At 49.5% G+C, this 16,617-nt stretch overlaps 1 protein-coding gene across 1 annotated transcript in view; it reads left to right on the forward strand.

Annotated features, from left to right (window-relative positions):
* Positions 1–2,606: 2,606 nt before the first annotated feature.
* Positions 2,607–16,617, forward strand: part of OXSR1 (oxidative stress responsive kinase 1) — a 446,840-nt gene continuing 432,829 nt past the window's right edge. The window contains exon 1 of the mRNA XM_063921823.1: positions 2,607–2,708. Within this exon, the coding sequence (XP_063777893.1) occupies positions 2,663–2,708 (46 nt within the window). The 5' untranslated portion in view covers positions 2,607–2,662. The remainder of the gene's footprint in view (positions 2,709–16,617) is intronic.

Genomic DNA, 16,617 nt, shown 5'->3' on the forward strand with positions numbered 1-16,617 from the left:
TCAGGATTATATGACTGTGACAGCCCCTTACGGAAACTGAGGAACATCATCGCAGAATGGCTTACCCCAATTGGACTCTCCTGGGGATTTGTGACATCGGACAACGCCAGCAATATTGTGTGTGTATTACATCTGGGCAAATTCCAGCACGTCCCATATTTTGCACATACATTGAGTTTGGGGGTGCAGAATTATTTAAAAAACGACAGGGGCGTGCAAGAGATGCTGTCGTTGGCCCGAAGAATTGCGGGCCACTTTCGGCATTCAGCCACCTCGTGCCGAAGACTGGAGCACCAGCAAACAGTCCTGAACCTGCCCTGCCATCATCTGAAGCAAGAGGTGGTAACGAGGTGGAATTCAACCCTCTATATGCTTCAGAGGATGGAGGAGCAGCAAAAGGCCATTCAAGCCTATACATCTGCCTACGATATAGGCAAAGGAGGGGGAATGCACCTGACTCAAGCGCAGTGGAGAATGATTTCAACGTTGTACAAGGTTCTGCAACCCTTTGAACTTGCCACACGTAAAGTCAGTTCAGACACTGCCAGCTTGAGTCAGGTCATTCCCCTCATCAGGCTTTTGCAGAAGAAGCTGGAGACATTGAAGGAGGAGCTAAAACAGAGCGATTCCACTAGGCATGTGGGACTTGTGGATGGAGCCCTTAATTCGCTTAACCAGGATTCACTGGTGGTCAATCTGTTGAAATCAGAGCACTACATTTTGGCCACAGTGCTCGATCCTAGATTTAAAACCTACGTTGTATCTCTCTTTCCGGCAGACACAAGTCTGCAGAGGTTCAAAGACCTGCTGGTGAGAAATTGTCAAGTCGAGCGGAACGTGACCCGTCAACAGCTCCTTCTTCACATTCTCCCGCAACTGGGGGTGCGAGGAAAAAGCGAAGAATTCCGAGCCCACCCGCTGGCGGTGATGCAGGGCAGTCTGGAGCGAGTGCTGACATCTGGTCCGGACTGAAGGACCTGCCAACGATTACTGACATGTCGTCTACTGTCACTGCATATGATTCTGTCACATTGAAAAGAATGGTGGAGGATTATATGAGTGACCGCATCCAAGTAGGCACGTCAGACAGTCCGTACGTATACTGGCAGGAAAAAGAGGCAATTTGGAGGCCCTTGCACAAACTGGCTTTATTTTACCTAAGTTGCCCCCCCCCCCCTCCTCCAGTGTGTACTCCGAAAGAGTGTTTAGTGCAGCCGCTCACCTTGTCAGCAATTGGCGTACAAGGTTACTTCCAGAAAATGTGGAGAAGATGATGTTCATCAAAATGAATTATAATCAATTCCTCCGTGGAGACATTCACCAGCAATTTCCTCCAGAAAGTACACAGGGACCTGAGATGGTGGATTTCAGTGGGGACGAATTAATACTCTGTGAGGAGGGGGATGTACGCAGTGAAAGGGGCGAGGAATCGGACGATGAGGAGGAGGTGGACATCTTGCCTCTGTAGAGCCAGTTTGTGCAAGGAGAGATTGATTGCTTCTTTTTTGGTGGGGTCCCAAACCAACCAGTCATTTCAGTCACAGTCGTGTGGCAAACCCTGTTGCTGAAATGATGGGTTTGTTAAAGTGTGCATGTCCTGTTTATACAACATAAGGGTGGGTGGGAGAGCCCAAGGACAATTCCATCTTGCACCTCTTTTTCTTTAATTTTTCTTTGCATCATGTGCTGTTTGGGGACAATTTTTTGAAGTGCCATCCTGCCTGACACTGCAGTGCCACTCCTAGATGGGCCAGGTGTTTGTGTCGGCCACTTGGGTCGCTTAGCTTAGTCACACAGCTACATCATTGCGCCTCTTTTTTTCTTTGCATCATGTGCTGTTTGGGGACTATTTTTTTGAAGTGCCATCCTGTCTGACACTGCAGTGCCACTCCTAGATGGGCCAGGTGTTTGTGTCGGCCACTTGGGTCGCTTAGCTTAGTCACACAGCTACCTCATTGCGCCTCTTTTTTTCTTTGCATCATGTGCTGTTTGGGGAGTATTTTTTTGAAGTGCCATCCTGTCTGACACTGCAGTGCCACTCCTAAATGGGCCAGGTGTTTGTGTCGGCCACTTGGGTCGCTTAGCTTAGTCATCCAGCGACCTCAGTGCAAATTTTAGGACTAAAAATAATATTGTGAGGTGTGAGGTGTTCAGGATAGACTGAAAATGAGTGTAAATTATGGTTATTGAGGTTAATAATACTATGGGATCAAAATGACCCCCAAATTCTATGATTTAAGCTGTTTTTGAGGGTTTTTTGTAAAAAAACACCCGAATCCAAAACACACCCGAATCCGACAAAAAATTTTCAGGGACGTTTTGCCAAAACGCGTCCAAATCCAAAACACGGCCGCGGAACTGAGTCCAAAACCAAAACACAAAACCCGAAAAACTTCCGGTGCACATCACTAATATATAGTGCTCAAAGTGGGGCAGTATACAGCAGCCACTTCGAGCACTGGCAGGTCACCTATAGCGGGAAAATTTTCTGTGGGGCCACTTGTCATCTGTAGCCCTATCCCACTAAGCATGTTACCCATCACAGAACTCTTTCATTACAGATAGCCTACTGGCACAGCGATTAGAGCAGTCCATCTATATTTCGAGAAGAGGCTCCAAGCCTCTACCCAGCAGAAAAGTAGCTCCAGCACACATACCAGTGATGCCGCACACATCGGAGGCAAAGTGGGTCCACGTCCGGCAGAAAGGTAAGTTAAGTTAAGCACTGCACTCCCAGCTGCCACCTGCCGCATTTGTTTTTTTGTAGAGGGGATGGAGTGGAGACAATCGGGGTTGGCCGGGAGACAATCGTGGCTAGCCGAGGGGACAAGGCAAGACAACTGAGGGGGCATTCAGTAGCAGTTGCTATTGAGATGTGATCGCATCTCCCCTCTTTCCCCCGCAGTGCACACACACAAGACCCACTCTGCATGGGTGGGGAGATGCGATCGCATCTCAGTTATGCGAATGCCTCTGCCTGATTGACAAGCAGAGGTGTTTGCGGAGTGGTACGGGGCAGCAACGTGGCATTGCAGGGGAGGTGGCGCGCGTTTGGTTGGACGTGGGAAACAAAGGCATGTTCGGGGTAGCTTTGCATCTGCCTTTGCTGCTTGGCTGCAGTGGCAGGGGGCATCCACAAATCAGCCGTGTGCTGGGCAGCACCCAGCATGCGATTTTATCATTAGAAATTTTGCAGTTGGTACTATTGTGTGGCATTGCCCCACCCATTTGTGGCGTGTGACTTTGGCGCGCACTGTCCCTTTATTGAGTACCTTGCACCGGCCCTGCATTGGGTGCTGGGTACCACTGTATAATCCGCCAAGCTGCTTTGTCATAGTAATGCTGTGTGCTTATGCCATGGTTGTTGTGTATTGCATACCTCCCAACTGTCCCGATTTTCGCGGGACAGTCCCGTTTTTGGGGGACTGTCCCGCTGTCCCACCCGCGGGCCGCAGTGTCCCGCAGTGGGGGGGGGGGGGGCAGTTTGGGGGCTCTGTCTCTCGCTGCCCTGCTTAGCAGAGCAGCGGTGAATAGACACTGGAGTCAGAGGGAGAGGGGGCATGCCAGTGGCTCACAGAGCGCTGGGCATGCCCCTTCAGTGATGAAAATGGGGCGTGGCTCGCGATCGCGAGTCCTCCCAAAAAGCCATGCCCCCTTTTCTTAGGCCACGCCCCCTTTTTGCTTCATCACGCGTGTGTCCCTCTTTAGAGAAGTTAAAAGTTGGGAAGTATGGTATTGTACTTATGCTCTGTTATGCTTTTATTTTGCAATGTGTTTATGTGTATCCCCTTGTACAGCACTATCAACCCTCTAAGGTACCATGTAAATATGATGAGAATAATTATTCTCATATCAAGCTCTCCGTCAGAGAGGAGCCTAGGCATGGGCTAAACGCCCTGTACCTCCCTCGCCAGTATTTACAAGTGCAGATGCCACACAACAGTAAAGATCCTGCTTTCGTTGTATTATTGCATCTGAGAAGAAAGAAGCAGACATTGGCCCTCATTCCGAGTTGTTCGCTCGTTCTTTTTCATCGCATCGCAGTGAAAATCCGCTTAGTACGCATGCGCAAAGTTCGCACTGCGACTGCGCCAAGTAACTTTACTATGAAGAAAGTATTTTTACTCACGGCTTTTTCTTCGCTCCGGCGATCGTAATGTGATTGACAGGAAATGGGTGTTACTGGGCGGAAACACGGCGTTTCAGGGGCGTGTGGCTGAAAACGCTACCGTTTCCGGAAAAAACGCAGGAGTGGCCGGAGAAACGGTGGGAGTGCCTGGGCGAACGCTGGGTGTGTTTGTGACGTCAACCAGGAACGACAAGCACTGAACTGATCGCACAGGCAGAGTAAGTCTGGAGCTACTCTGAAACTGCTAAGTAGTTAGTAATCGCAATATTGCGAATACATCGGTCGCAATTTTAAGAAGCTAAGATTCACTCCCAGTAGGCGGCGGCTTAGCGTGTGTAACTCTGCTAAATTCGCCTTGCGACCGATCAACTCGGAATGAGGGCCATTGTTTTCCTTGTGGATGGCTCCAAGTAGGGTGTATAGGCTAAAGTAGATGTTGTTTTTTGCTGTTATATACATATCATTGGTGGTCATTCCGAGTTGATCACTCGCTAGCTGTATTTAGCAGCCGTGCAAATGCTATGCCGCCGCCCACTGGGAGTGTATTTTAGCTTAGCAGAAGTGCGAACGAAAGGATCGCACAGCGGCTACAAAATAATTTTGTGCCGTTTCAAAGTAGCTCCAGACCTACTCAGCGCTTGCGATTACTTCAGTCTGTTCAGTTCCTGTTTTGACATCACAAACACGCCCTGCGTTCGCCCAGCCACTCCTGCACGCCTGCGTTTTTTGAAACACTCCCTGAAAATGGTCAGTTGACACCCAGAAACGCCTACTTCATGTCAATCACTCTGCGGCCGCCAGTGCAACTGAAAAGCTTCGCTAGACCTTGTGTGAAACTACATCGGCCGTTGGGAAAGTACATTGGCATGCGCATTGCGCCGCATACGCATTACGCTGCATACGCATTGCGCCGCATACGCATGCGCAGAACTGCCATTTTTTTGCATCATCGCTGCGCAGCGAACATTTTCAGCTAGCGATCAACTCGGAATGACCCCCATTGTTTTATTAAATGAAGTGAGAGAAATAAAATAGTTCCCGTATTAGAGGAAATAATCTTGAGAATTTCACAGACTGTTTCAGCAGTGTCCAGTAGGTGGTGGTGAAGGCGCATGAATTGTGTTTTGTGGTCTTTTTGTAGCTCCTCAATAAAAGTCACCTAGGATATCCATTGTTATTGTCTTCATCTGGAAGATGATCATCAAAGTTTGCAATTGCAATCAGAGCTATCATCAAGTAAACAGACTTGCCTACTTTAGGAAACTTGTTTCAGGGAGACTTTAAATTGTATAAGAGTTTCCCTTATTGCACCACTGAGGGGGCGTGTCATGCTCCGCCTAAAGGCTGTGTCTAGCTAAACCTATGAGCGTGTCTATTGCCGCTAAGGGGGAAGGGGGGGTGTCCTGTGGCAGGTGGAAACTAGATAAGTGCAGCATGCGGTCAAGGTGGTGGTGGTGGTGGTGGTGGTGGGGGGGTATGGGTGGCATGTGCAGTTGCAAAATTTCACTAATTTATGTGACCAGTGAACATGTTTGACTCAACCAACACCAGTCCTCTGACAAAGTGCAGTATTTTTTATAACCTCCACTATTTGGGCCCACAGGTGGTAGTGCCACCCTACACACACACAGGGGCAGTGCCACCCTATGCACACAGATTAGTGTCAGTCTAGATGCACACAGGGATCAGTGCCAGACTACTGTACACACACAGGTTAGTGCCAGCCTACACACACATCATGTACACTGCTTCCACTACTGTATATACTCGTAACTTAAGCCTACAGCAGGCATTATAACTCAGGGGGATGGGTGACATATGACTAAATTATAGTACTACAGTCAGTCTTATATGCACTTGTTGTAAGCGAGGTTAGTATTATAAAAAAGGAGGTAGTAATAATTTAAGAAGAAAACTGTAAGCATTAATTTCCTAAAACACAGCACATAAATTTCTCCAATCATTGCGGATCGTTGTGACTCCAATAAAAGTCATATATTATTACGCCATAAAGATTGGACAGTTCTGACAGGCCCACCATACACTCCCTGCATACCATTAGCAGGAAAATGGCACTTTAACAATCTCACTGGAGAAAAAACAGAAACCGATAAAGAAACAACTGTGTATTTAAAAGGAAAAATGTATAAAGCCAGTGTATTTTCCACCTGTGTGTATAGACAATGAAATGTGACATGGGATGATTTCTGCCCTGAGATTCATCACCATGGGACCGGGCACTCCTTCTGCTCCTCCTCCTGCAACCTTTCCTTCGAGCTGTCAATCTTCCCGCCAGAGGTTCTCGTGCCAAGCTAGTTCCCCCATCATTCTCCTTTTCCAGATGTCTCACTCTGCCTGCTCTCAAAGAGCTGGGGAAGAAGGGGAGGGTTCCGCTGCTGCTGCGGAAGAGGTGCGCTGTTGTGTGTGTTCCCCATGCCTGCAGGCTTCACTGGTGGGCAAGAGCAGGTTACCGCTAGCAAGTTCTGCTGTGCGGCAACGCTGTTGGATGAACGCAGTGTGTGGCTGGCCGTCAAGCTCTGCCTTTTTTCGTCTGGACTCGGGCATGCGCAGGAAGGGTTTATAACTGTGCTGGGGGATTCCGGGTGATTCGGTGGGCTTTCAGGGGCAGCGGGAGACAAGCCCATGTAACGGGAGCCTCCCGCAAAATGCGGGAGTGTTGGCAAGTATGAGCAAGGACTGCAGCAGATATATAGGTGCTGCAATCCCTCCATTCCTGATGGCAGCTGCAGCCCCCATAGGTTTCCATGGGAGGTGCGATGATGCCAGCCAGATTTTTCAATACGTGGAATGCAAGCAGAGGGTTCCCCTTGAACACCCCCCCCCCCCCCCCCCCTGAAGTGGCTCTATGCATATGACCCGGCACTACATTCAGCACATCACAGGGACCTATCCTTACAGGTGGTGGATGATGCAGCCAACCAATATGGCCGCATATTGCTATGTGATTCTGAGCACTAATCGTGGCCAGATTGCACTGAATATGCAATCAATGATAAATGGGTCCCTTAGTCAGCAACAATCATCACAACATATTGCTCATAATGCAAGACTGCAAGTAGTAAAATGTAAATTAGTATTCTGTATAAGGAAGGTGAGTGAATAAAAATGCCTTATTGCCACAGTTTATTAATTTTATCCTGCCCAGCACAACATAGCCCAGGCCAGCCACCATGAGGCTTCATGACACAATATTTTTTTTCATTTTTTTTTACATTGATTCAATTACATTTTTTTTTTGTATTATGCTACCGTAAGGGAAGGGGAGGACGTGACCATCACTTCTGCTGCCTCTCTGCTGCCTGATGCCCGCCGTTGATTGCTGCTCATCTCCTTCCTATGCAGCCACCAGTACCCAGAACCCTGCAGTAGGCCCCGCCCCCGGCATTCAGGACTTTTTTGAAAATGGCAGGGGTGGGGCCTACAAGTGCAACGTCAACATGTCGGCGGCATGTTATTTAAATGTGTGCCACAGCGGGCAGGGATGCGGGGAGCAGCGGCCAGTATTTAAATAAAAAAACTGCACCGGAAATTTTTCGGGTTTTGTGTTTTGCTTTTGGATTCGGTTCTGCGGCCGTGTTTTGGATTCGGACGCGTTTGGCAAAACCTCCCTGAAAATTTTTTGTCGAATTCGGGTGTGTTTTGGATTCGGGTGTTGTTAAAAAAAACCCCTCAAAAACAGCTTAAATCATAAAATTTTTGGGTAATTTTGATCCTATAGTATTATTAACCTCAATAACCATCATTTTCACTCATTTCCAGTCTATTCTGAACACCTCACACCTCACAATATTATTTTTAGTCCTAAAATTTTCACCGAGGTCACTGGATGACTAAGCTAAGCGATCCAAGTGGGCGGCACAAACACCTGGCCCATCTAGGAGTGGCACTGCAGTGTCAGACAGGATGGCACTTAAAAAAACTAGCCCCAAACATCACTTGATGCAGAGATAAAAAAAAAAAAAGAGAGGTGCAAGATGGAATTGTCCTTGGGCCCTCCCGCCCACCCTTATGTTGTATAAACAGGACATGCACACTTTAACAAACCCATCATTTCAGCCACAGGGTCTGCCACATGACTGTGGCTGAAATTACTGGTTGGTTTGGGCCCCCACCAAAAAAGAAGCAATCAATCTCTCCTTGCACAAACTGGCTCTACAGAGGCAAGATGTCCACCTCCTCCTCATCGTCCGATTCATCACCCCTTTCACTGTGTACATCCCCCTCCTCACAGAGTATTAATTCGTCCCCACTGGAATCCACCATCTCAGGTCCCTGTGTACTTTCTGGAGGCATTTGCTGGTGAATGTCTCCATGGAGGAATTGATTATAATTCATTTTGATGAACGTCATCTTCTCCACATTTTCTGGAAGTAACCTTGTACGCCAATTGCTGACAAGGTGACCGGCTGCACTAAACACTCTTTCGGAGTACACACTAGAGGCAGGGCCGGTTCAGGGGCTTTTTGCACCCCGGGCGGCAATGGGGGGCGTGGCTTCATACAGGGGGCATGGTCAGTTACGCCCCACTGTACAGTAGTAGCGCCGCTGAAATGATGTGCGGTGCACGATGACGTCAACGCGCACCGCACATCATTACAGTAAAGGTCCTCTCCACGAAGAGAAACTAGACGCGTAGCGTCTAGTTTCCCTTCACAGCGGGGCAGCGGGGGGCAGCCCACGAAAGGAAACTAGACGCGTAGCGTCTAGTTTCCCTTCACAGCGGAGCAGCGGGGGTCACAGCAGCAGCGGATCTTTCCATGGTGCAGCGCCCTCCGGATGGCGCCGGCGCCCTCTGGAAGGCGGCACCCCGGGCAAAAGTCCTGCTTGCCCATGGCAAGATCCGCTACTGACTGGAGGGGGGGGAAACTTAGGTAAAATAAAGCCAGTTTGTGCAAGGGCCTCCAAATTTCCTCTTTTTCCTGCCAGTATACGTACGGACTGTCTGACGTGCCTACTTGGATGTTGTCACTCATATAATCCAATTTGACACACTGAGTACAGATTACGGATCTTTTCAGGGAGAGAACGCAGCCACGTCCTCTCCGTTCAATCTCCAATGCATGAGTGAAAATGTCGATGACGCGCGGCTCTTTATATAGAATACGAATCTCGCGAGAATCCGACAGCGGGATGATATGGCGTTCGGGCGCGTTCGGGTTAACTGAGCAAGGCGGGAAGATCTGAGGCTGCCTCGAAACCGTGTAAAATAGGTGATGTTCGGGGGGGGGGGGGGGGGTGTCAGATCTCGGAGAACCGAACCCGCTCATCTCTAAAAAAAAAACATGATGTCGCCATACAGACCCTGCCGGTCTAAACTTGTGCATGCGCAGTCCGCATTTGTGGCGGCCAGTGCATCAAAACCAGAAGGAACCGGAGGTTTAGCGGGGCAGCGGGGGACTTATGCAAACAATGGAAGCCTCCCGCTGAATGCGGGAGGGTAGGCAACCCTGCATGTGCCTCAGACTGCAGTACCAGTGAGCAGCTTCAGCAGCTCCTGGAGCAACACCGCAATCAGCAGGAGGCTTTAAAGATGGTGGTAGGCCAGAGAGCACAACAGTGGGTCAGCGCCATAATAGCGGATTAGCATTTGCAAGCGTGGCAGGCAAGCAGCACAGAGCGGAGGATCAGATAAGCACACAGAGGTCAGAGCTCAGCAGAAGGACATCAGGTACAGGTAAGCAGGAGTCTCAGGGTAACCACAGAAGTAAGACTCGAGATGATTCAAGATTCAAGGGTTTTATTGTCATATTGTCATGTACATCAGCAGACAACATTGAAATAAGTATCAGGGTGGTAGAAAACCATGGGATTTGGTGTCATGGAAGATGGTTTAAGTAAGAGAAGGATAAGCACATGAGGGAAGAGGGTCCTGCTCGTGAGAGCTTATATTCTATAGTGGAGTGGCAGACAGACAGGAGTGACACAGATGGGGTAGACAGGGAGCACGGAACAGAGGGTTAGGAGGAGATTTGGGGGGTAATTTCGAGTTGATCACATGCTGCAGATTTTCGCAGCGCAGCAATCAGGTTACTACTGCGCATGCGTATGCACCGCAATGCGCACGCGCGTCCTACGGGTACAAACAGCATCGTTGCTGTGCAAGGCTTCTATCGACGAATCCATTCGCAAAACCGATCGCAAGGAGATTGACACAAAGTGGGCATTTATGGGTGTCAACTGACCGTTTTCTGGGAGTGGTAGGGAAAATGTAGGCGTGTCCAAGCGTTTGCAGGGCGGGTGTCTGACGTCAATTTTGGCACCGGACAGGCTGAAGTGATCACAAGGGCTGAGTAAGTTCAGACCTACTCAGAAACTGAAAAAACTTTTTCATCCCATTCGGCTGCACACGCGGTCGCAAGAGTGCAAAGTGAAAATACACTCCCCTAGAGGCGGCGACTATCTGATTGCTGCTCTGCGAAAAATAGCTAGCGAGCGATCAAGTCTGAATGAGGGCCCTTGTGCATTAGACAATGCATAAGTGACATTTCAGTGCAGTACACTGATTGTGTGGGGGTCTGCAGGACTGTCTTCTTACATCATGCACGTCCAGGCCACACCCCAAATACATGCAATTGGCGTCTCCAACAGGTGGAATAATGGTGTAGTGTCTCTGGTGATGGTAACCTGTAATTAGTGGTAATAAAGGCCTGTTACTATGATATACATAGCATATGTGGAAACAGAATTATTAACAGCGGGGGTATTCAAGGGTCAGGAAGCCCCTAGGCACAGCAGTATTAGTAGTAGGAGGCACTGCGATCACCGAGCCACGGACTGGGACACACGCTGCCAAACGTTGACCACCGTCGCTCAGTTCATCTGTCTGCCAGCAGACACCCGCTTCTAACCACCAGCGAGAGACATCACCAGCGGCTTTCCAGCGGGATCTCTATAGCGGTGAGTGCACTGTGGAGACCACTTCTATCGACAACTACTGCCTTACACTGCTACATCCCAAGGCTGGAGATACAGAACTTTGTATCCAAAAACCGATACATATGACAAAGAGAACTTTCCTCCTTATAACCAAACGGAAAGACTTTATTTTTAGAATTTGATACATTCAACAAACAGGACTTTCTTTTGATTACAAAACGGAGACAGAGTCACCACTAGAGATGAGCGCCGGAAATTTTTCGGGTTTTGTGTTTTGGTTTTGGGTTCGGTTCCGCGGCCGTGTTTTGGGTTCGACCGCGTTTTGGCAAAACCTCACCGAATTTTTTTTGTCGGATTCGGGTGTGTTTTGGATTCGGGTGTTTTTTTCAAAAAACACTAAAAAACAGCTTAAATCATAGAATTTGGGGGTCATTTTGATCCCAAAGTATTATTAACCTCAAAAACCATAATTTACACTCATTTTCAGTCTATTCTGAATACCTCACACCTCACAATATTATTTTTAGTCCTAAAATTTGCACCTAGGTCGCTGGATGACTAAGCTAAGCGACCCTAGTGGCCGACACAAACACCGGGCCCATCTAGGAGTGTCACTGCAGTGTCACGCAGGATGTCCCTTCCAAAAAACCCTCCCCAAACAGCACATGACGCAAAGAAAAAAAGAGGCGCAATGAGGTAGCTGTGTGAGTAAGATAAGCGACCCTAGTGGCCGACACAAACACCGGGCCCATCTAGGAGTGTCACTGCAGTGTCACGCAGGATGTCCCTTCCAAAAAACCCTCCCCAAACAGCACATGACGCAAAGAAAAAAAGAGGCGCAATGAGGTAGCTGTGTGAGTAAGATAAGCGACCCTAGTGGCCGACACAAACACCGGGCCCATCTAGGAGTGGCACTGCAGTGTCACGCAGGATGTCCCTTCCAAAAAACCCTCCCCAAACAGCACATGACGCAAAGAAAAAAAGGCGCAATGAGGTAGCTGTGTGAGTAAGATAAGCGACCCTAGTGGCCGACACAAACACCGGGCCCATCTAGGAGTGGCACTGCAGTGTCACGCAGGATGTCCCTTCCAAAAAACCCTCCCCAAACAGCACATGACGCAAAGAAAAAAAGAGGCGCAATGAGGTAGCTGTGTGAGTAAGATAAGCGACCCTAGTGGCCGACACAAACACCGGGCCCATCTAGGAGTGTCACTGCAGTGTCACGCAGGATGTCCCTTCCAAAAAACCCTCCCCAAACAGCACATGACGCAAAGAAAAAAAGAGGCGCAATGAGGTAGCTGTGTGAGTAAGCTAAGCGACCCTAGTGGCCGACACAAACACCGGGCACATCTAGGAGTGTCACTGCAGTGTCACGCAGGATGTCCCTTCCAAAAAACCCTCCCCAAACAGCACATGACGCAAAGAAAAAAAGAGGCGCAATGAGGTAGCTGTGTGAGTAAGATAAGCGACCCTAGTGGCCGACACAAACACCGGGCCCATCTAGGAGTGTCACTGCAGTGTCACGCAGGATGTCCCTTCCAAAAAACCCTCCCCAAACAGCACATGACGCAAAGAAAAAAAGAGGCGCAATGAGGTAGCTGTGTGAGTAAGATAAGCGACCCTAGTGGCCGACACAAACACCGGGCCCATCTAGGAGTGGCACTGCAGTGTCACGCAGGATGTCCCTTCCAAAAAACCCTCCCCAAACAGCACATGACGCAAAGAAAAAAAGAGGCGCAATGAGGTAGCTGTGTGAGTAAGATAAGCGACCCTAGTGGCCGACACAAACACCGGGCCCATCTAGGAGTGGCACTGCAGTGTCACGCAGGATGTCCCTTCCAAAAAACCCTCCCCAAACAGCACATGACGCAAAGAAAAAAAGAGGCGCAATGAGGTAGCTGTGTGAGTAAGATAAGCGACCCTAGTGGCCGACACAAACACCGGGCCCATCTAGGAGTGTCACTGCAGTGTCACGCAGGATGTCCCTTCCAAAAAACCCTCCCCAAACAGCACATGACGCAAAGAAAAAAAGAGGCGCAATGAGGTAGCTGTGTGAGTAAGATAAGCGACCCTAGTGGCCGACACAAACACCGGGCCCATCTAGGAGTGTCACTGCAGTGTCACGCAGGATGTCCCTTCCAAAACCCCCCCCCCCAAACAGCACATGACGCAAAGAAAAAAAGAGGCGCAATGAGGTAGCTGTGTGAGTAAGATAAGCGACCCTAGTGGCCGACACAAACACCGGGCCCATCTAGGAGTGTCACTGCAGTGTCACGCAGGATGTCCCTTCCAAAAAACCCTCCCCAAACAGCACATGACGCAAAGAAAAAAAGAGGCGCAATGAGGTAGCTGTGTGAGTAAGATAAGCGACCCTAGTGGCTGACACAAACACCGGGCCCATCTAGGAGTGGCACTGCAGTGTCACGCAGGATGTCCCTTTCAAAAAACCCTCCCCAAACAGCACATGACGCAAAGAAAAAAAGAGGCGCAATGAGGTAGCTGTGTGAGTAAGATAAGCGACCCTAGTGGCCGACACAAACACCGGGCCCATCTATGAGTGGCACTGCAGTGTCACGCAGGATGTCCCTTCCAAAAAACCCTCCCCAAACAGCACATGACGCAAAGAAAAAAAGAGGCGCAATGAGGTAGCTGTGTGAGTAAGATAAGCGACCCTAGTGGCCGACACAAACACCGGGCCCATCTAGGAGTGGCACTGCAGTGTCACGCAGGATGTCCCTTCCAAAAAACCCTCCCCAAACAGCACATGACGCAAAGAAAAAAAGAGGCGCAATGAGGTAGCTGTGTGAGTAAGATAAGCGACCCTAGTGGCCGACACAAACACCGGGCCCATCTAGGAGTGTCACTGCAGTGTCACGCAGGATGTCCCTTCCAAAAAAACCTCCCCAAACAGCACATGACGCAAAGAAAAAAAGAGGCGCAATGAGGTAGCTGTGTGAGTAAGATAAGCGACCCTAGTGGCCGACACAAACACCGGGCCCATCTAGGAGTGGCACTGCAGTGTCACGCAGGATGTCCCTTCCAAAAAACCCTCCCCAAACAGCACATGACGCAAAGAAAAAAAGAGGCGCAATGAGGTAGCTGTGTGAGTAAGATAAGCGACCCTAGTGGCCGACACAAACACCGGGCCCATCTAGGAGTGTCACTGCAGTGTCACGCAGGATGTCCCTTCCAAAAAACCCTCCCCAAACAGCACATGACGCAAAGGAAAAAAAGAGGCGCAATGAGGTAGCTGTGTGAGTAAGATAAGCGACCCTAGTGGCCGACACAAACACCGGGCCCATCTAGGAGTGGCACTGCAGTGTCACGCAGGATGTCCCTTCCAAAAAACCCTCCCCAAACAGCACATGACGCAAAGAAAAAAAGAGGCGCAATGAGGTAGCTGTGTGAGTAAGATAAGCGACCCTAGTGGCCGACACAAACACCGGGCCCATCTAGGAGTGTCACTGCAGTGTCACGCAGGATGTCCCTTCCAAAAAAACCTCCCCAAACAGCACATGACGCAAAGAAAAAAAGAGGCGCAATGAGGTAGCTGTGTGAGTAAGATAAGCGACCCTAGTGGCTGACACAAACACCGGGCCCATCTAGGAGTGGCACTGCAGTGTCACGCAGGATGTCCCTTCCAAAAAACCCTCCCCAAACAGCACATGACGCAAAGAAAAAAAGAGGCGCAATGAGGTAGCCGTGTGAGTAAGATAAGCGACCCTAGTGGTCGACACAAACACCGGGCCCATCTAGGAGTGGCACTGCAGTGTCACGCAGGATGTCCCTTCCAAAAAACCCTCCCCAAACAGCACATGACGCAAAGAAAAAAAGAGGCGCAATGAGGTAGCTGTGTGAGTAAGATAAGCGACCCTAGTGGCCGACACAAACACCGGGCCCATCTAGGAGTGGCACTGCAGTGTCACGCAGGATGTCCCTTCCAAAAAACCCTCCCCAAACAGCACATGACGCAAAGAAAAAAAGAGGCGCAATGAGGTAGCTGTGTGAGTAAGATAAGCGACCCTAGTGGCCGACACAAACACCGGGCCCATCTAGGAGTGTCACTGCAGTGTCACGCAGGATGTCCCTTCCAAAAAAACCTCCCCAAACAGCACATGACGCAAAGAAAAAAAGAGGCGCAATGAGGTAGCTGTGTGAGTAAGATAAGCGACCCTAGTGGCCGACACAAACACCGGGCCCATCTAGGAGTGGCACTGCAGTGTCACGCAGGATGTCCCTTCCAAAAAACCCTCCCCAAACAGCACATGACGCAATGAAAAATTAAAGAAAAAAGAGGTGCAAGATGGAATTGTCCTTGGGCCCTCCCACCCACCCTTATGTTGTATAAACAGGACATGCACACTTTAACCAACCCATCATTTCAGTGACAGGGTCTGCCACACGACTGTGGCTGAAATGACGGGTTGGTTTGGACCCCCACCAAAAAAGAAGCAATTAATCTCTCCTTGCACAAACTGGCTCTACAGAGGCAAGATGTCCACCTCATCATCATCCTCCGATATATCACCGTGTACATCCCCCTCCTCACAGATTATCAATTCGTCCCCACTGGAATCCACCATCTCAGCTCCCTGTGTACTTTGTGGAGGCAATTGCTGCTGGTCAATGTCTCCACGGAGGAATTGATTATAATTCATTTTAATGAACATCATCTTCTCCACATTTTCTGGATGTAACCTCGTACGCCGATTGCTGACAAGGTGAGCGGCGGCACTAAACACTCTTTCGGAGTACACACTTGTGGGAGGGCAACTTAGGTAGAATAAAGCCAGTTTGTGCAAGGGCCTCCAAATTGCCTCTTTTTCCTGCCAGTATAAGTACGGACTGTGTGACGTGCTTACTTGGATGCGGTCACTCATATAATCCTCCACCATTCTTTCAATGTTGAGAGAATCATATGCAGTGACAGTAGACGACATGTCCGTAATCGTTGTCAGGTCCTTCAGTCCGGACCAGATGTCAGCATCAGCAGTCGCTCCAGACTGCCCTGCATCACCGCCAGCGGGTGGGCTCGGAATTCTGAGCCTTTTCCTCGCACCCCCAGTTGCGGGAGAATGTGAAGGAGGAGATGTTGACAGGTCGCGTTCCGCTTGACTTGACAATTTTCTCACCAGCAGGTCTTTCAACCCCAGCAGACTTGTGTCTGCCGGAAAGAGAGATCCAAGGTAGGCTTTAAATCTAGGATCGAGCACGGTGGCCAAAATGTAGTGCTCTGATTTCAACAGATTGACCACCCGTGAATCCTTGTTAAGCGAATTAAGGGCTCCATCCACAAGTCCCACATGCCTAGCGGAATCGCTCCGTGTTAGCTCCTCCTTCAATGTCTCCAGCTTCTTCTGCAAAAGCCTGATGAGGGGAATGACCTGACTCAGGCTGGCAGTGTCTGAACTGACTTCACGTGTGGCAAGTTCAAAGGGCATCAGAACCTTGCACAACGTTGAAATCATTCTCCACTGCGCTTGAGACAGGTGCATTCCACCTCCTATATCGTGCTCAATTGTATAGGCTTGAATGGCCTTTTGCTGCTCCTCCAACCTCTGAAGCATATAGAGGGTTGAATTCCACCTTGT

This window comes from Pseudophryne corroboree, chromosome 5, assembly GCF_028390025.1.
Source record: "Pseudophryne corroboree isolate aPseCor3 chromosome 5, aPseCor3.hap2, whole genome shotgun sequence".
In the NCBI taxonomy this organism is placed as follows: domain Eukaryota; kingdom Metazoa; phylum Chordata; class Amphibia; order Anura; family Myobatrachidae; genus Pseudophryne; species Pseudophryne corroboree.